This window comes from Tubulanus polymorphus, chromosome 4 (assembly GCF_964204645.1).
Source record: "Tubulanus polymorphus chromosome 4, tnTubPoly1.2, whole genome shotgun sequence".
NCBI classification, from domain to species: Eukaryota; Metazoa; Nemertea; class Palaeonemertea; order Tubulaniformes; family Tubulanidae; genus Tubulanus; species Tubulanus polymorphus.
The window spans coordinates 8553244-8574323 of NC_134028.1; the positions used below are offsets into that span (position 1 = coordinate 8553244).

General features: G+C 37.5%; 3 protein-coding genes across 5 annotated transcripts; 2 read left to right on the forward strand and 1 right to left on the reverse strand.

Moving 5' to 3' along the window:
• The first annotated feature begins 1865 nt into the window (after window positions 1–1865).
• LOC141903112 (UNC93-like protein MFSD11) lies at window positions 1866–6855 on the forward strand. Of its 2 annotated transcripts, XM_074791079.1 has the most exons (14): window positions 1866–1939; window positions 2447–2511; window positions 2621–2728; window positions 2810–2889; window positions 2970–3066; window positions 3294–3491; window positions 3572–3612; window positions 3693–3758; window positions 3888–4013; window positions 4591–4759; window positions 4976–5048; window positions 5377–5448; window positions 5770–5908; window positions 6463–6855. In XM_074791079.1, the coding sequence occupies exons 1-14, from the start codon at window positions 1898–1900 to the stop codon at window positions 6537–6539; spliced, it is 1353 nt and encodes a 450-aa protein (XP_074647180.1). In that variant the 5' UTR covers window positions 1866–1897; the 3' UTR covers window positions 6540–6855. The 2 variants fall into 2 exon arrangements, with proteins under 2 accessions (XP_074647180.1, XP_074647181.1); XM_074791080.1 differs by lacking the exon at window positions 2621–2728.
• On the reverse strand, window positions 5912–11896 carry LOC141903113 (UNC93-like protein MFSD11). Of its 2 annotated transcripts, none has more exons than XM_074791081.1 (14): window positions 11805–11896; window positions 11506–11570; window positions 11298–11405; window positions 11132–11211; window positions 10748–10844; window positions 10335–10532; window positions 10215–10255; window positions 10069–10134; window positions 9667–9792; window positions 9361–9529; window positions 9094–9166; window positions 8873–8944; window positions 8108–8246; window positions 5912–6262 (listed from the first exon to the last, which is right to left on the reverse strand). In XM_074791081.1, exons 1-14 carry the CDS (start codon window positions 11844–11846, stop codon window positions 6225–6227), a joined length of 1314 nt encoding a protein of 437 aa, XP_074647182.1. In that variant the 5' UTR covers window positions 11847–11896; the 3' UTR covers window positions 5912–6224. The 2 variants fall into 2 exon arrangements, with proteins under 2 accessions (XP_074647182.1, XP_074647183.1); XM_074791082.1 differs by lacking the exon at window positions 5912–6262 and adding an exon at window positions 7833–8024.
• A 1473-nt stretch (window positions 11897–13369) lies between these two features.
• LOC141903924 (UNC93-like protein MFSD11) lies at window positions 13370–18119 on the forward strand. The gene is made up of 11 exons (XM_074792308.1): window positions 13370–13744; window positions 14365–14461; window positions 15028–15225; window positions 15306–15346; window positions 15428–15493; window positions 15788–15913; window positions 15983–16151; window positions 16369–16441; window positions 16582–16653; window positions 16863–17001; window positions 17340–18119. Exons 5-11 carry the CDS (start codon window positions 15460–15462, stop codon window positions 17411–17413), a joined length of 687 nt encoding a protein of 228 aa, XP_074648409.1. The 5' UTR covers window positions 13370–13744; window positions 14365–14461; window positions 15028–15225; window positions 15306–15346; window positions 15428–15459; the 3' UTR covers window positions 17414–18119.
• The last annotated feature ends 2961 nt before the right edge of the window (window positions 18120–21080 follow it).

Genomic DNA, 21080 nt, shown 5'->3' on the forward strand with positions numbered 1-21080 from the left:
TTTATGTTTATAATACAAACAATTTTCATATAGTTTTCGACTTAATCTAAAAATGACGTAAAATCGTTCTTTAATAGAGAAGATATTTTTGTTAGCTCGTGTGTATCATCAATTTACTAGATAAGATTTGTATTTTCAAAACAAAAACAAAACTCGCTTTATTTTTCTGGTTTTGAAATTTCGGAAGGAAATTTTCTTTTTAAAGCGGGAGGATCAATACTATACAATGCGAATGCAAAAACACAAACATAAAGTCCTGCAAACATCTAGAATGTGAGACTAAGACGAGACGATTCCTGCGCCGCCCCAGGTTAGCCTAACCACGGATAAGCCACTAACCACGGTTAGGCTAACAGGGTTTTCCTGTGGTGGGTTCATAAAGGACACTACCGATCTAATACACAACAGAGGCAATTTTTTTTTTAAGATCAAATAATAAAAAAATGACAAGACAACTCCTTTTTTAAGATTAAATAATCAAAAAAGACAAGACAACTCGTTTTAAGCGACTTAACAATCATGAACCGATAACTTTTTTCTTCTAAGGGAATAAATCAATTCTCGAAAATGTCATTATTTAGCAGTTTGAGAGTCACAGCGGCAGGACAATCAGTGGGACGATGGTATATGAAATGTGACAACAGCGCTCTTTTCTGCCGCTTTGAGTCCAAGGAATGAACGATCACCCCCTAGAACGCTGGGACCATATTTTTTGTTGTAGAATGTATCTGCGGGTATATCGGCTAGCTTCAGTTTTAGGAATGATAATTGACTCTTTTTTCGACGGATCAGGTGCTCTATTTACCGCACTACGACCAGTCTTAAGGTGCTTTGCATTGTATTTTCAGCGTTTTTTCTCTATCCGTTTCGAATTTCTTTTTCGTTTGCTGTGTATGGTTTTCGTAGATTTCTTGACCGTTGCGACAATTGGCATTCTGGGCACGACACCCTTTGCCATTCCACTGTATACCAAACTGCCAGAAATTTGGATAAGAAATAAATTATATCTTCATCGGTTTTAAATTCATTTATTTGCTTCTGCAGTTTTTTGGGCTGACCGTACTATTTCTGACTGCGTTTCCGCGGATGGTCAAAAGATCCATCTTTTTATATTGGAGGCTTTCGAAACAAAAATGAGCTCACGCTTTCAATTAAACATGTACCATTGCTTTCATTTTATATATTTTCATAACCGTACTTGCATGGTGCCGTTCTGCATTTAGAGTCTTGTTGAAATGGTTCTTATGATTGTATACGCAATTTTTCTCTTTGGATTTAAAGCGAGTAATAGCATCATTAATGCAGAAAACCCGTTATCTCCGCTGTGCAGATAGCTTTTACGTGTTATATCATCATCATAATAATTCAACAATGATTGCATTTGCAAAAGGATTTCACGAAGGAAAGAGTGACATTGAGAAGGAAATATTAATTGCATTATGCTAGATCAATTCCGAATCCGCAGTGTTTTCTTGACCGAATATTGAAAGCACTGAAAGGTACATAGTTAACGCATTCCGGATCTCGGGTCGACCTGCATCCTTGGGAATAGAAAAAAGAAAACAATGAAAAATTAAAAACAAAGAAAATTAAGAAGCATTCAAAAGCAGGATTTCTTTTTCGAAAAACGAAATTCTTTCTCATTTTTTTTAATGTCCCGACCGTACGTACACCCAAACAGAGGCTTGTATATAGGAAATATATTACCAAAACGTGTAGTAGAAGCGCTTTATTCGTTTAACAACGAACTTTCCCGCAAATTACTAGTCGGTGCGCCATCATAAATTATAAAACTGACAAACCCGTCCTTGGCATGCCGCTAATAGCGACAGGCAAAGTCATGGCGGAATTCTGTGACATCCGACTCGCTCGAATTATCGTTCTTGGAATATCATTCATGTTGATCTTTACAGCATTTCTAACATGCTGTATGATTGAGGTACCTAAATTGAAATATATGTCCAAATGAAAGACTGAATTCTTTAGATGTGCTGGGCTTGGTTTAATTTGGTAATAGGTTAATTTCAGTAAGTTCTGGATCTAGTTCAACGTTTATGGCATTTGCCTCTGGACCACAGACTTGATTCATTTCAACAGTTGTGGGCTATTCTGATCCTTAATCAAAATCCGCAATTGGGAGCTTAATTAACGTAACTCGGGGGGGGGGGGGCATTCTTCAAAGGCGTGGGATTAGTTCCAGATCTACAGATTTGCAGGTTTGATACATAAAGTGCCCTAGTTCTAGTTGGAGACAGTTTATCTTGACTGCAGACTAAGAGAGGTTTCTTCTTCTTGGACCGGTTTTCGGGCTCATTTAGCGAGTTTGATTTGATACTTTAGTTACCCACCGGGAAGTCTGACGGTTGTGGGCTCACCGGTTCAGTGTATCACAGTTGTTGTTGAGATTGTATCACAGTTGTTGTTGAGATTAGGTTTCATTTTGTAGCAAACGGTAATCGAAGGAGCAATAAAAGAACCAAACAGTACATTTACTGGAAATGGATATACAAGGTTTGTTTATATAGAACCAACAAAAAGACTTATCTTTTGAATTTTTCTATATAGGGAATAGTTTTCTGAAACGTGTCTTCGACATAATACGTTTCCTTTTGTATTTCAGCTTGGCAATACTTTATGCCTCGTTTGCTGTAACAAACTGGGCGGCTCCGTCAATTATAAGTGTCTTAGGCCTCAAGATATCATTGATTGTATCCGGCGTTATTTACGCGTGGGTATTCTAGTTTGATTTAGAGGATTGAAGGGTGAAACACATTTGAAATTACTTTTATTCATTTTGCAATTCTTTCAGATTGTTCATAGCTTCATTTTTGAAACCAATGACGTGGGCACTATACACCATGTCAGTCCTTCTTGGACCTGGCGCTGCAGGTTTGTGGACGCTTAATCTGGTGACCCTGATATACATCTGTATATTAAACCTATATAGGCTTTTTTATAATCATTTTCAGTTTTATGGACGGCACAAGGAAGTTACTTGACAATCAATTCTGATTCTGCTACAATTCCAATAACAAGTGGCATTTTTTGGGCATTGTTCCAAACCAGGTGGGCTGTCTAAAGTTCAAACTTCTACGGTTTCGAGAGTAAAACCATTTCACAGATTGAAATATTATCATCGGATATAGCCCATACGGTTACAAATTCATAACGGCCTTGACTCTATGGTTATGAAGAACAAATATTCATGTGACTCTCCTTCGCTATGGTCGGAGGTTGAAACTGAAGAACAGCTCGGTAAATAAAGATTTTGAATGAGTTTTCTATTTTTCCAGTATGTTGTTCGGCAACCTGTACGTCTATTTTACTTTCAAAGGCAATATAACAGTGGATGCCGAAAGTAGGACTACGTTATTTTCAGTATTTACTGCACTCTGCGTGGTGGGCGTTTTGACTTTCGCCATACTATTTAGTTTGAAAGATAGAAAACAGAACGTCAAATCTGCACAATCGGAAGACCCAATCAATTCAGTGTATGATGTCCTTTAATGTATGATTAATTTAAAAAAGAAAATAGGTTTTTGATAAATGATATTCTATGTTCGTTCCACAGCGAGCAAGACGACCGCAGTCCAGGGCCAGTACAAGCCTTCAGTGAGTTCACATCATTTATTCCCTCTCGAATGCTGCCAACGGCATCAATTATTTACTTTCTCTTATTTGTTTATTTACAGAAAAATCATTTCAGTTATTCCTAACAGGCCGTATGTTGCTGCTTAGTATTACATTTGGATTTACAGGTATGAATGTAGGCTACTAATAAGCATTTATATTCAATCGTATTTTCTAACGAGAATGAAAGAAGATTTTCGAGATAACTGTCCCCCAGAACTATCAGCAATTCTTGATTTTCTATTTCGATATTTCAGGCCTTACGGTCACATTCTTCAGTGGTGTTTATGGAACATGCGTCGGTCATTCGAAACGGTTTGGTACCGATGCTAAAGGCCTGATTGGAATTTGTGGAATATTCATTGGAATCGGTGAAATCCTTGGTACACGTATATTTATATTTTACCTTTTTTAAGCTTTTATTGACAGTCAATAAACTTTTCACGAATAACATATACATATTCATAGATTTATAAAGATGGTAGCATCATTTCACAGACCTGTCTTCTAAATCTGCCTTGGAAGAATCGAAGCAAGCGGCATATGATATTCTATTATTACTTAGTATCTTAGTACTTACTGTATCAATGACAACTAGTTGGTCCGTTACCATATGTTTGGGCTAGAATACATAGAGAATGGTAACGCCTCTGTAACTATGGGCAACGGGGCCGGGGCCACTTTTATGTATCGGGACAATAAATTCATGGCTCCACGATTCTGGATAATATCCGCTTTTTAATGTCATTTTAAAAAAGAATGGTTGTAAGTTTAATAGTTGAATTGTGATAAGCCGTAATGTCAACTGCAGTTACAAAAACCTCACTCTATTTCCATCTCGAGCTAATCACCGGTATCCGATTAATGAACATAGATAAATATTATCAAATATCGGTAATCATAATGCAAATAATCTTCAACGCTTTTGAAATGAATATTTTTTCTATCTGTAATCACCAGGCGGTGCTCTATTTGGTTTATGCGGTAAATGGATGAGACGATCTGGTAGAGATCCGATCATACTGTTTGGATTTCTCGTAAATATAACAACGTATTATCTGATATTTTTGAATCTTCCACAAATGTCTCCCATCGAAGATACCCACGGTGCTGTGTACGTGGATTTCGGGTAAGTACATGCTTATTAATACTAAAATTTTGATAAAGCACTACTAATGCCAAGAACATTTTATATACCGGTACACATGAATTGTTGTGTCCCACCGATTGTTGATTCAAATATGTGTCTCCAAACCGTTGACAAAAAGGGCAGCGCGAGTATCGTTACTGTCTTGTCGATTGCATGACAATCTTTATCAAATCTTGAAACGTAATTTATTTTCAGATACTATTCAAAGCATTTGGCGATAATCTGCGGATTTCTAGTGGGTTTGGGTGACAGTAGTTTTAATACGCAGGTAGGCTTCTAAAACAAATAAATCCTGACGATCTGATTCGTGATGCTTGAATGAAATTGCATTCGCTTTTAACTTGTATAACTTTTTAATGATATCTTTTTTAGACCTATCTATATATTCTTATTGCATCGTAATGTAAAGTGCAATGATTATATTTATATACCGGGTTATAGATTATCATTACGAACTGTTATCAGTTATTGATATCAATCATCCTAAAATACGAAATCTACATCATCATAGAAGAAATAGAAGGGAATTACGTAATTACCCAATATGATATAACCATCGATTTAACCAGAACATCTTTGATTTTGTATTTTCTCAGGTTTATTCCATTCTCGGGTCACTATATCCTGATGACAGTGCTCCTGCATTTGCACTGTATAAATTTGTCCAGGTAACGTTCACCCTTTCCTAAGTAGAAAATTTCCTTGTTTTAACCTCGGTCTCGGTCAAGGAAATTAACAAAATATTTTTCATCTCAAATCAAATTCCTGCAATAAATCCCAACGTTTTCCTTATTTTCTGATCACCGAAACCGGTGTGTTTTCCGACTTGAGTTAATAACTGCAGAAGTTATGCACATGATGTCATATTGACCTTCACGTGTAAGCGGTAGACTGAAATATTAAAAGTTAGGAGTAGATGGGCAATATGAAGCTTGAACAAAGCATTTTTCGTTCGTATATAGTTGTTTAGACATTTCTTTCTTGTCTAGTCTTTGTTCGCTGCCGTCGGATTTTTCTACAGCACAGTCCTAGAACTTCAATTCCAGCTGTTGATTTTGGTCATAGGAACGACTACAGCAACTCTGTCATTCATCGCGGTCGAGTGGTCAACGATAAAGAAAATTAGCGGTGAGTTTGAATAAAAGGGATTGTCGAAGAAAATGAATTTGTAAAAACAAGCCTTTGTATTGACATTGCTTTATAAATGGTTGTATGAACATTCATACATCTTTGTTCCCTTCAAACTGCGTGATAGAACATTTGTATTAAAACGTATTCAACTGAATCCGTCGAAAGAACGTGTGGAATTGTGTGCGAATAAGATATACATATTCATAGAATTATAAAGATGGTAGCATCATTTCACAGACCTGTCTTCTAAATCTGCCTTGGAAGAATCGAAGCAAGCGGCATATGATTTTCTATTAATACTTAGTAAACTGTATCAATGACAACTAGTTGGTCCGTTACCATATGTTTGGGCTAGAATACATAAAGAATGGTGAAAATAAAAATATTGAATAATTGAGTAATCAACAAAAAATGAATCTGATGAATATAGAAACATAATATTTGGTTGCGCATCCAATGCTTTGATTGCAATACGCACGTGGTTTAATGGTAATTGGAAAAAGCCACACCTTCTTTTACGTGAACTTCAAACCTTAACCGTTATTTTGCAGATAAGCCATCGAACGAAATGCAGTTCGCTGCCGTCAGTGTGACCAAAGGACAAGAAACCGAACAAACCAAGATGTGATGAAAAATCCACATGCTTCAAGTTAAATTGCAGAGTTTAATGCTTATAACACAAAAGATTTCTAGGTAATCTTTTCGACGCGAAGTTCTATTTTAGAAGATATTTTTGTTAGGTCGTGTCTGCCATCAATTAACTTGCTTATTTTGAAAAAAAACTACAAACATATAATTTATTACTCTTCTACCATTTCCATGGCATGTGGAGGGAAAATGTTGTATTATACAAATATTTACATTATCTAGAAAAAATAAACAACTTTTTGAAAACAAAACGAGGTTATTGATGATTTGTACAAATACATGATTTTAAATCTTTATTCCGCTTTTCATTATGAATGATTGTGTTATACCTTCCAACTACTGGTTCTTTATATTGTGGTGTTTTTTTCAAAATAAACAACATAAAGTATTTCCTTAATTTTCATATTTTCGATCGTTTACTCTTCATGATGATTATGGCTCATTCATTCTTTACATTTCCCTCAATAACCGGAAGAACTATCGCTAGAGGTACTTATCCTATTCGTCGATGACTTTGCAAAACCATTGATATGTTTATTGAAACTAGGACTATGTTATTTTCAGTATTCACAGTACTCAGCGATGCGGGCGTTTTGATTTTCACCATATCATTTTGTATTGCTTGAAAGATAGAAAAAAGTTGCAGTATATATCATTTTAGAAATATACGTTGATACCTTGATTGAAATTGAATATCAGGAAGACGGTTAGTGCGACCATCTACACCGACTACATCAGCAGAAGTCACCGGTCTGTACGAGAACACTCCAGATGTTACGAAGACCCGCCAGGTCGAACCCCGCAATACCAAGGAACTTTCTTCGTCAGAACTGCCATAGATAGGAACCTCTTGGGGGAACGGAAGACATCATCATATCTGGATCCCTCGAAGATTTTAACCAACAACTTCTCCACTAAAGGGCTGACCATAAAAGACGTCTGTACAAAATTGCAAAACTATCTATATTTTTCAAATTACTTATATTACAAAATCTATAAATAAGTCTCATACTAAAAACTTAAAACACTGCAATCATGAACTGAAGCTTGTGACGGGGGAGTCTTCACACCTCCGTTTGTTCGGTTGCTTGTCCAATATCGACAGCAGACATTAGCATTTCACTCTGCGGCGGCTTATCTGCAATTTTTCAAAAACTGATTTTTTATCTAGGATGTAAATTTACCATTTCAGTTACAGCTACAAATTCAAGTAGAACAAGGTGCTGCTTTTTCCGAACTCAGGTTTATTCCAATTGAAGCTTTGGATGCACAACCGATTAACTATCATTTGCCATCTATTATCATTGATAATATTACTCATTATTGTCATTTAACATAATGAGTTTACAAAAACATAAACATTTCACACGTACGTATACTTGCGCGTCATTACGGTGGCATACTTATATACAACTGTTTTAATGCGCAGTTTGAACGAATTACTTGACGGGATGTACGAATATACCTCGAATTGATTAGAAAAATGAATATAAAGACTACGATGTTAACAATTTCATTTTTTTTGACAATTCCATTTTTCATACTCACTGCGAATAGTCTTGATAGTTGACCATTCGACCGCAAAAAATGACAGAGTTGCTGAAGTTGTTCCTATGACCAAAATCAACAGCTGGAATTGAAGCTCTAGGACTGTACTGTAGAAAAATCCAACGGCAGCGAACAAAGACTAGACAAAAAGAAATGTCTAAGACGGCTATAGATGACATTCGTATTGTTTACGTGCTACAAATATTGCCCATCTTCTGTTTATCTTTTTATATTTCAGTTTATCGCTTGAACTTGAAAAGACCTTTGGAAGTTAGAAAACAACATCCCTATCATGAGAACGAAGCCAATTCCAAAAAAATTCAAAATTACATATTATTCGACTTATGTTACATTATAATACCATAATATTATCTGTAATTGTCTAATGTAATATTATCGTAAATAAAGAATGATAATAATAAAGAACATGTATTACGAGTTCCCCCAAATAAACCAAAATTTGTCTCCTAGGCCTTCGAGAATATGCATGTGTAAATATTTGTCCATTGTTTAATTTCTTATTTGTTGTGTTTATTCATATTTTATAACCGCTGTTTATTATAGTTTTTATGAATTTTGTATTTTATCCTATTTCTCGTCTTCATTGTTAATAACCTGATTCGTATGTTGCGGCGATCAGAAAATAACGAAAACGTTAAAAGATATTCGGGTATTTCTATTGCAGTCAGAAAATTTTGTTAATTTTGATGAATTGGAAACTGGGTCGAAAGAAATAAGTGAATGTTTGGGTAGGGCGAACGTTACCTGAACGAATTTGAGAAGTGCAAATGCTGGAGCACTGTCATCAGGATATAATGACCCGAGAATGGAATAAACCTGAAAAAAATACCAAATCAAGTGATTAGAATGCGTTTATGTTACGGTTAATTTCATTAAATGTTGCTTAATATTCTAATTTGTCGTTTTCGATAAGACCCCCGCCCCGCGTAAGTGCTCGATGTAATCTTGATACTGTCTTGATATACCTGCGTATTAAAACTACTGTCGCCCAAACCCGCTAGAAATCCGCAGATTACCGCCAGATACTTTGAATAGTATCTGAAAAATAAAATCCGTTTCAACCTTTGATAAAGATTGTTCCTCCAATTATAGAATCTACAAGACAGTAACGACACTCGCGCTGTCCTTTTCCGTCAACGGTTTGGAAATGCATTTTTCAATGTATGTACATAAACATATGAAATATAGATGATAAAACGTTTAAGAGAGTGCTTGAGAAATTGAATACTCACCCGAAATGCACATAAACGGCACCGTGTGTCTCCTCGATGGGAGACATTTGTGGAAGATTCAAAAATATCAGATAATACGTTGTTATATTTACGAGAAATCCAAACAGTATGATCGGATCTCTGCCAAATCGTCTCATCCATTTACCGCATAAACCAAATAGAGCACCACCTGGCGATTACAGGTAGAAAAATGTTCATTTCAAAAGCGTTGAAGATGATTTACATCATGATTACCGATAATTTCACCAGCTCGAATGAATACTCATTTTCATTTAATTGGATACCGGTGATTAGTTTGATAAATACCAAGAATTTCACCAACTCCGATGAACATTCCACAAATTCCGATCAGACCTTTAGCATCGGCTTCAAAATGCTGCGAATGGCCGACACTTGTACCGTAAACACCACCCAAGAATGTGACTGTAAGACCTGGAGTATCGAAACAGGAAATCAAGAATGGTTGATCGTTCTGTAAGAGGGACAGTTCTGATGGAGGATACGATTCCGAAAATGTTCGTTTGTTCTCATTAGAAAATGAGATTCATGTCGCTATAGCTTTTTGTAGATTTTTTTCGGTTACCTGAACTTTCTACATATGTAATATAACAACATACTTTGCTATCCGATGTTGTATGCTGTATGCTCTATATTAGACATCTCCGAAAGAAAATGAATATAAATGCTAGTACATAAGTACATTCATACCTGTAAATCCAAATGTAATACTAAGCAGCATCATGCGTCCTGTGAGGAATAACTGAAATGATCTTTCTGTAATAGACGAATAAGAAAAAGCAAGAAACAAATGCATTTCGCCGGCATTCTAAAGTGAATGAATGATTTGAACTCACTGAGGGCTTGTAGTGGGCCTGGACTGCGGTCGTCTTGCTCGCTGTGGAACGAAAAAGCACCTTATTTATCGAAAATCTATCGTCTTTTTAAAAAGAATTATACATTGTAGGAAGTCATACACTGAATTGATTTGGTCTTTGGATTGAGCAGATTCAACTTTCTCTTTCCGATCCTTCAAACAAAACAATATCGTGATAGTCAAAACGCCCGCCACGCACAGTGCTGTAAATACTGAAAATAACGTAGTCCTAGATTCGGCATCTACCGTTATGTTGCCTTTGAAAGTAAAATAGACGTAAAGGTTTCCAAATAACATGCTGAAAAAGAGAGAGAACGTAATGCAATTCTTTATTTTCACCGAACGATGGTTTGCTCTTCATAGCCATCGAACAGAGTCAATGCAGTTACGAATTTGTAACCATAAAGGTTGTACTAAAAATTCATGGTTCTAGTATCAATGAATTTCTGGTTATCTTGTCTGGTTACGCTCTCGAAACCGAATTCTTAGAAGTTCCAATATCACAGCACCCACCTTGTCTGGAACAATGCCCAGAAAATACCACTTGTTATCGGTATTGTAGCTGAATCAGAATTTATTGTCAAGTAACTTCCTTGTGCCGTCCATAAAACTGAAATAAGAAAATATATAGTTTCTAACCGACCACGTGTTATTCTTATTCATCTATGCATCTAGTCATGAAAAGCTTATTTGGGTCTAATTTACAAATAATATCGGCCAACAAATTAAGCGGTGATCGGTATATTTTCAAGGTCTTTTTTAATAAAGGAAATGAATGACATATTAGTAAGCAGACCTAAATTAGCCTATCATATGACTTGGCCCATGTATAAACGAGTATATATGCGACAGATGGTTATCAGGGTCACCTGATTAAGCATGGTCATATAAACAAACCTGCAGCGCTAGATCCAAGAAGGACTGACATTGTGTATAATGCCCAGGTCATTGGTTTCAAAAATGAAGCTATGAACAAGCTGAAAGTATTGCGAAATAAAGAACGGTAATTTCAAATGTGCTTCACAATAACAAGCTTTTTAATTAATCAAATTAGAATACCCACGCGTAAATAACGCCAGATACGATCAATGATATTTTAAGGCCTAAGACACTTATAATTGACGGAGCCACCCAGTTCGTTACAGCAAACGCGATATAGAGTATTGCCAAGCTGAAATACAAAATGAAACGTCAAACAAGGTTCAGAAAACTATTCTCATTATTATAGCAATTTAAAAGACAAGTCTCTTGTTGGTTTGATATGAACAAACCTTGTATATCCATTTCCAGTGAATGTACTGTTTGGTTCGTTTATTGCACCTTCGATAACCGTTTGCTGCAAAATGAAACCTAATCTAAACCCACAGCTGAGATAGAATGAAGACTATCGGTGAGCTCACAACCGTCAAACTACCTGGTGGGCAAATAAAACTCGCCATATGACGAATAAGACTCCGAAAAAAACCACAAAAGTAGATACCCCAGAGATCCAGAACTTATTGAAATAGTTACACCAAGCCCTCGCATCTAGAAAGTTCATTTTTACTTGTATAAATTTCGATTTAAATACCTCGATCATACAACATGTTTGAAATGCAGTAAACATCAGCATAAATGATATTCCAAGTACGATTATTCGAGCGAGTCGGATATCGCAGAATTCCGCCATGATTCTATACTTGCGTATATTTATGTCACTAATCGCGCTATGCCAGGAAGATTGTCAGTTTTATATGGTGGCTGATTGGGGCCATAGCGTAAAATTCCTGGTATGCCAGAACGCTAGAACGCCAAAAAAAGGAACAAAACGTTCAATTTTCTTTAAAAATCCGTTTTGGCGGGCCATTTCCACTCATTTGCATACCAGGAATTTTTCGCTATGGCCCTTATCAGCCACCATAGTTTTACGATATGATGCCCCTTTTTAACCTACGATCATTCGCATGAAAGTGCATTGTTCAACGAATGAAATGTATACACGTACGCATGCGCTCGGAGTGCATTGGAGGCGGTAAATTCTAACATTTTCTCCATCCCCATCATTCTAACATTTTCCCTGATCTCCATCCCCTTATGGTTCCGGGATAATGCTCCTGCAGGATATGGAGCAGGATATACGATTCTGACAACGGACCTATCGCTGATCCCGTGTTACAGAATCATTGATGCAGAAAACCCGTTATCGCTACCGTACAACGTTATGAGGCATTTTGAAATTGAATCTGATTCGGTTTAGCTCGAATCCGATTCGATGTTAGGAACCAATCAGTGAATCAAATGGTTTTTCATAAATGAGTCGAATTAATTAAAGCTAGCGACTCGAAAAGAAAATGGACGTATTGGCGACAGAATTATTGACAGATGATGGTCTGCGATAGATGTCTTTAGCCCGCGGTCGAAGAGGACGCCATGTTGGATTTAGCTTACTGATGGAGTCTCAAAGCGACGTAAGAGTTATCAGCGTGGAGTTCGCTGTGGGAAAAGAGGCCATTTCTAGGCCTATAGATTTTCCAACAGACAGAGCAGAGGATTCCTGCGCCATCTACCAGAGGGGCAGAGCGCTGAGCTTCGACTAGCCCTTCCTAGCTGCTCTCTCTTGTTCAAGACCGGAAACTCAAGCTTAGCTCAAAGTTCCGGGCGCCATTCTTACCGATATGGTGTCAGCCTAGTCCGGTCTTGGGCGTGGGCCTCCCGACTTGGATCAGTCTGATTACTACAAGTTCCAGGTGTACAAGATAATTAAGCAGGAAGAAGAAGTGCGTCCACACCCAAACAGCCAATCCTCCTTGTCCACAAAAGTCCAAAGTTCATGCGACTTGGACGTCTTTTGAACAGCCCCTCTCACAAGATCCAAAAGACGTAAGCAAAAACAAACGAACAAACACATTTTTACATTCATGTGAATCCTCTCAATTTTTCTTGTGTCAGTGTTCGCATTTTGATCAGATTACCAAAGCGTTAAATTGACCTCTGATAGCCGGGCAAAATGTGGAGGTTTTCCACTTGATAAATCTTCACGGATGTAGTGGTGTACTAGGCCTGCGACAGCGGTGCGTTCAGTAATTCCACGTGCAATGTGATAATTATTACATGCGCAGCTAATAACACGGGCACTGTGAACAAAATGGCGGAATCTATCTTGTGAAAAAAAAATTCGCGCGCGCGTAGTCTATTATTAGCGCAACATGGGCTCAACCAATCGGGCGACGTGATTATCTTTGTCTGAGCTCTTACATTAGCCTTTCGATGTGGAGTACAAGTATATGCAATACATATGTATATCGTTGTTCGTTGAGCAATGATAAATGAACGTTCATTCTAATGACCTACGTCGGTTAAAAGGGGACACCGTATAAAACTGACAGCTTACTTTGCATGTAGCTACTGCGACATGTATGCAGGTACAGAATTATGGCGGAATTCTGCGATGTCCGTCTCGCTCGAATTATCGTACTTGGAATATCATTCATGTTGATCTTTACTGCATTTAAAACATGTTGTATGATTGAGGTAATTAAATTGAAATACATAAATGCACTGAATTTTCTAGGTATGGTTTCATTTGGCAATCGGTTAATCCTAATTACTTATGGGTCAGGTTCCACGTTTATGGGCTTTGCTTCTGGACCACACTTGATTCGTATTTCATTTCGACAATTACTGTTGTGAATATAATATTGATCCTTGATCAACGGTTGACTACGGTTTAATGCTAAATCCACGTAGCTTGGATCCTTGTTCACAGGTGTGGAGTTAATTCCAGATTGACAGTTGCAGGTTTGATTTTGCTAAATCAATGTGACCCTCGTTGTAGTAGTAGCGAGTTTATCTTGACGGGACATTTTCGGGAGTTGTATCCGTCATAAAGCAAGTTTGATTTGATACTTGATTTCCACCAGGTAGTTTGACGGTTGTGGACACCCCGGTAGTTTCTATCACAGTTGTTGGTGAGATTAGGTTTCATTTTGTAGCAAACGGTAATCGAAGGAGCAATAAACGAACCAAACAGTACATTCCATTATATTTCTTAGACCTAGACGTTTATAGCCCGAACCTATTACTTAGGTCCATAGATGAATAAGAATAACAAGTAGTCGAGGTTAAGCCGTATATTTTCTAATTAATTTCAGTTTTATGGACGGCGCAAGGAAGTTACTTGACTATCAATTCTGATTCTGCTACAATTCCGATAACAAGTGGCATCTTCTGGGCGTTGTACCAGACCAGGTGGGCGCTGTTAAGGATTCGTTTTTGAGAGTAAACAAAATAAAAGAAATTGATGCAGTATCATTGAATACAGTTCATACGGTTAAAATTCTTCCAGAATCTCATTGTATTAAATTAGGCAGCCAGAAAAATTCATCCCAATCAGTCGCTTGCCGGTTCAGACTGAATGGAAGATTGTTTGGATGAACCGGAACCGAATTTCCAATTATGTACTTCGATTTAAAAATATTCTGTTAACTCGACCGCCGATCACACATCTATATCTGTACTTCGATTTCCGATTTCAAAATCAAACCCCCTGTTTCGCTCCCGGCAGGTGTGGTGGGTCTGTAAGGGACACTCAATCGAAAAATCAAACAAAATTTACCAGCCAAATAAATAAATAATGGGGACAATCCCTATTTTAAGATCAAAAGAAAAAAAAAAAAAAAAAGATTCGTAACGGCCTTCACTCTGTTCGATGGCTATGGAGAGCACAAGGATCACAGGACTCTGTGCAACTGAAGAAGAGCTCGGTGAATAAAGTCTTACATTGTGAATGAACATGTTCTCTCTCTCTTTTTCAGTTTGTTGTTCGGAAACCTTTACGTCTATTTTACATTCAAAGGCAATATAACGGTGGATGCCGAAACTAGGACCACGTTATTTTCAGTATTTACAGCAGTTTGCGTGGCGGGCGTTTTAACATTCACCATATTATTTAGTTTGAAAGATCGAATTAACAACGTTGAATCTGCACAATTGGAAGACGCAATTAATTCAGTGTATGACTTCCTTCAGTGTATGACTCTTTTCAATATAAAATGTATATTTGATAAATATGATAATTTCGTTCGTTCCACAGCGAACAAGACGACCGCAGTCCAGGCCCAGTACAAGCCCTCAGTGAGTTCACATCATTCATTCCCTCTCGAATGCTGGCTAACTGCATCTATTTCTTGCTTTTTCTTTATGTTTACTTTACAGAAAAATCATTTCAGTTATTCCTAACAGGACGTATGATGCTGCTTAGTATTACATTTGGATTCACAGGTATGAATATACTTATTATCATTTATTTTTGTTTTCATCACGATCGTCTTTTTGAAAATACCTATTCCGGAGATGTTAGATATAGAGTAACCCTCGCATTCAGCGTCTGAATGCGAGGTCTGTTGTTATACGCTGGTAGAAAGTTCAAGTAACCGAACATCTATAAAAGCAATAACGACATGAATCTCATTTCCTAAATGAGAATGAACGGACATTTTTGGGATCATACCTCCGTCAGAACTGTCCCCCTTTACATTACTATCAACAATTCTTTTTTTCATTTCGATATTCCAGGTCTTACGCTCACATTCTGCAGTGGTGTTTACGGTACAAGTATCGGTCATTCGAAACGGTTTGGTACCGATGCTAAAGGTCTGATCGGAATTTGTGGAATATTCATCGGAGCTGGTGAAATTTTCGGTAATCATTTCGTAAACAATCTTCGACATTTTTGAAAAATGAGCTCATATTTCTTTCTGTGTACACCAGGCGGCGCTCTATTTGGTTTATGCGGTAAATGGATGAGACGATTTGGCAGAGATCCGATCATAGTGTTTGGTTTTCTCGTAAATATAACTATGTATTATCTGATATTTTTGAATCTTCCACAAATGTCGCCCATCGAGGAAACACACGGTGATGTGTATGTGAATTTCGGGTGAGTATTCGATTTTTTTCATAAAGCACCCTCTCGCAATGCCAAGAACGTTTTATCTATATTTCATATATTTCTATATACATTGATTATGTTCTATATACATTATTTTTCAAAGTCAAATTGACGGAAAGGACAGCTCGAGTATCGTAACTGTCTTATAGATTCTATAATTGGAAAGACAATCTCTACCAAATCTTGAAACGGAATCTATTTTCAGATACTATTCGAAGTATCTGGCGGTAATGTGTGGATTTTTAGCGGGTTTGGGTGACAGTAGCTATAATACGCAGGTATATTTATAGAAAGCAGTATCAAAATTACATCGAGCACTTTCTATGTTATCACTTTGCGAAAACGATAAATTAGAATAAGATCATCAAATTAACCGTAACATAAACGCTTTCCAATCACTTGATTTGGTATTTTTCAGGTTTATTCCATTCTCGGGGCATTGTATCCTGATGACAGTGCGCCTGCATTTGCTCTTTATAAATTTGTTCAGGTAACGTTCACCCTACACAAATACTCATTTATTTCTTTCGGTTTCCAAATCATTTAAATCAGCAAAGCTTTTCTAACTGCGATGAAAATCTTCAAAACTTTCGAATGAGGGCGAGATAAAAAATATCAAAAGTTAGAAGTTACATGGCGAATTAGATGCGTGTTGCGTTTTTCGTTTGAAGCTGTTGAGATATTTCTATTTTTGTCTAGTCTTTGTTCGCTGCTGCCGGCTTTTTCTACAGCACAGTCCTAGAGCTTCAATTTCAGCTGTTGATTTTGGTCATAGGAACAACTTCAGCAACTCTGTCATTCATCGCAGTCGAATGGTCAACAATAAAAACGATTCGCAGTGAGTTTGAATAACAGGGGTTGTCGATAAAAATAAAATTGTATATACCAAAGTCTGTATATTCTTTGCTTTGATCAATTCGAGGTATATTCGTACTTCCCGCCAAGTAATTCGTTCAAAGTGCGTGTTAAAACAGTTGTATTATAAGTATACCACTTTCAACGGTAGAACGTATGAAATTGTCTATGTTTGAATGAAACTACATGTATTTTGTTAGACGAAACATATTGAGCAATATAAGCAATGAAAATAGATGGCAAATGATAATTAATCGGTTATGCACCCAAAGCCATTTGGTATTAGCCTGGGATTGGAAAAAGATTTTTGAAAAATTGCAGATAAGCCGCCGCAGAGTGAAATGCTAATGCCGGACGTCAGTAAAGGACAAGCAACCGAACAAACTGAGGTGTGAAGAATCCACCGTCACAAGCATCAAGTCAAAATTGCAGCGTTTTTACTTTATAAGGAGGCTCATTATAGGGGAAATGCTAAGGACTATTAACTGTGATATAAGTAATTTGAGTAATACAAATGGTAATGAATCTTTAGTAGAGCAATATAGTATCTTAATCTGATACAGTGTGGGCAAGGATAGTAACCATAGTAATTTGCTAGTAATATGTATTACTTTAAAGTAAGCGAGAGTAATATGAAGTAATATGTAGAGACAGATAGTAATGTATAGTAATATGAAGTAATATGGAGTAATCCATGGTAATCTATAAAACGAAGTCACTTTTTACTGGAGGCGAAGCTCTAAACAGCACGAGCGCCGAAGGCGGGACGCCCAAAATGGGGTCTGGGTGTCATCCCCCAGAAGGGATAGTAAAAAGAAGTGTTAAAATGTATTATGAGAGATTCTGTATAGCACAAATCGTTGTACTGTAGCAGTAAGGAAGTTCTAAGTATTTCTTTTTATTGCAACTGGATATGAGAATTTAGATTTTACAAAAAGACTTTCAAATTCCATCCTTGCGAATGTGGCTACGCACTCTGGGTATGAATTAGAGCCAGAGGAGTGAGTTGGTCCTGGTCCATTGATGATCTCATGAAATTGTCTGACGTCGCCTCATGCTGACGCTATTTCATTTCAGACCTCGTTTTGCTCGTTTTTATGTTTGCGGAAATAATATTCTTTCATTTTATGACATATGTTATAATCGTCTATGTTTGGTACCATATTGTGGAATATTTTGTTACATTTTTGATTCTGTTTTGTGCTTATTTCATTATACCATATTTCCTTATTGTTCTATTAATTTGTAATAATTCTGTTCACCGATTTGTTTGACTTCTGAATTTGGTTTATATATGTTTCATTCTGTAATGTTGTCGCTTGTCGACCTGGGAGATTTATTAGGTTATAATAAATCGCTTGTCATATCCATATATCCAAAGCTTCTTGTTTGAATTGTATTGACATCGGACATGGAACAACGCCTTACACAGTCTATGTACTTCATAATCTATCATTTTGTATGGTTGAAAATGGGGGAAAAAACTAATCTAAAGAGAAAAAAAGAAAATAAAGGGTACCAAGTAAATAGGATGCGCACGACCTCCGTGCTTTTACTAAATCCACCCCTGTTGTTCGAATGATTGTGTTTCTGTTTGTTCTCTGAAATTCCGGCATCTCTGGACCAGGTAGGGCATGACCTGGCTGTTGAATTTGGTTTGCGTCACGGCCTATCTTGGGACTGGTTGTGCTTCACGATTCGATATGAATAAGTTTTTTTAAGAAGAGGTGTTTTTCGGTATCGTCTGATTCAATACGGTCAGAAATTTAGAAAATAATCCAAAGACATCTTCAGAAAGTTACAGTCAATAACAGGATATTTCCAATCTTTTTGAGGCGCCTTCCTTAAAGTGACGTATATTTTTTAAACTGTAACTGTATCCGATTGTTGCAGCCGAGAAGAATAAAATAAACACCATTAGAAAAAAGAACTTGTCACCTTTCTAACGATACATGACTTAAATTTTTGAAGCATAAGAGGGATGGACTACAATGAATCGCACTAAAGGTTTTAAGTTTTAAAAAAATGTGAAAATCTGTCCAACAATGCGGGGCCTGTGGGATCGCTTCAAAATGGCGCCTGGAAACTAGAAACTTCCCTATTCTACACAAGCAATAGAAACTGGGCATGTATCGACACAATATCTATAAAGCCTTTCTAAGCCTAAACAAAATTATTCTATTTCCTTCAGCAACCTATACAAATTACTTAAGCCTTGGGGGACGAACCGAGGGTCAATCAATATCAAGACACTTAAGATATGTAGATATTGGGGTTAAGTAAAATCCTAGAATATTCGGCAGAAATCTATGGTGGCTGATAAGGGCCATAGCGTAAAATTGCTGGTATGTAAATGAGGGCGCCAGAACGCCAGAACGCCAAAACGAAAATAACGTCCAATTTTCTCTAAAAGTTCGTTTTGGCGCGCCAAAACAAAGAAAATTCCGTTTTGGCGCCCCCGCCAAAACGAACTTTCGTTTTGGCGCCCGTCCAATTTTCTCTGAAAGTTCGTTTTGGCGCGCCAAAACGGAGAAAATTCCGTTTTGGCGACCCCGCCAAAACGAACTTTCATTTTGGCGCCCCCGCCAAAACGAACTTTCGTTTTGGCGCCCCCGCCAAAACAACGAAAAACGTCGAAATTTCTCTGAAAGTTATGGTGGCTGATAAGGGCCATAGCGTAAAATTCCTGGTATGTAAATGAGGGCGCCAGAACGCCAGAACGCCAGAACGCCAAAACGAAAAAAAAACGTCCAATTTTCTCTAAAAGTTCGTTTTGGCGCGCCAAAACAAAGAAAATTCCGTTTTGGCGCCCGCGCCAAAACAACGAAAAACGTCCAATTTTCTCTGAAAGTTCGTTTTGGCGCGCTAAAACGGAGAAAATTCCGTTTTGGCGCCCCCGCCAAAACGAACTTTAATTTTGGCGCCCCCGCCAAAACAACGAAAAACGTCGAAATTTCTCTAAAAGTTCGTTTTGGCGCGCCAAAACAACGAATATTCCGTTTTGGCACCCCCGCCAAAACGAACTTTCGTTTTTGCGACCCCGCCAAAACAACGAAAAACGTCCAATTTTCTCTGAAAGTTATGGTGGCTGATAAGGGCCATAGCGTAAAATTCCTGGTATGTAAATAAGGACGCCAGAACGCCAGAACGCCAGAACGCCAAAACAAAAAAAAACGTCCAATTTTCTCTAAAAGTTCGTTTTGGCGCGCCAAAACAAAGAAAATTCCGTTTTGGCGCCCTCGCCAAAACAACGAAAAACGTCGAAATTTCTCTGAAAGTTCGTTTTGGCGCGCCAAAATGGAGAATATTCCGTTTTGGCGCCCCCGCCAAAACGAACTTTAAACCACGTAAAATAATTCTATATATACGTAAAATATTTTCATATATGCAAATTTATGCAAATTACACACAAGATCAACGCGCCAAATTGAAAAATAATTTTACTGTGGTTGAATGCTTGTTTTGGCGGGGGCGCTTAAATGAAAGTTCGTTTTGGCGGCGGCGCCAAAACGAACTTTCAGAGAAAATTGGACGTTTTTCGTTGTTTTGGCGGGGGCGCCAAAACGAAAGGTCGTTTTGGCGGGGGCGCCAAAATGAAAGTTCGTTTTGGCGGGAGCGCCAAAACGGAATTTTCTTTGTTTTGGCGTGCCAAAACGAACTTTTAGAGAAAATTGGATGTTTTTTTCGTTTTGGCGTTCTGGCGTTCTGGCGCCCTCATTTACATACCAGGAATTTTACGCTATGGCCCTTATCAGCCACCATAGCATTTGGTCAAAGGACGACAAATGAAAATACTCATCAGACTTGGCCAACTTCAACAAGATCAGTGGACACATCAGCGAAGGTCATTCTCGAAGAGACCCACATTAGAGCTGATAAGAAAGTTAGAACACCCAGACACTTACGAATATCTTTATTCTCGTTGAACATTGAACGTTTCCGCAAATGACTTAGCGTCACGGCCTATCTCGGGACTGGTCGTGCTTCACGATTCGATATGAATAAGTTTTTTAGGAAGAGGTGTTTTTTAGTTACGTCTTATTCAATAAGGTCAGAAATTTA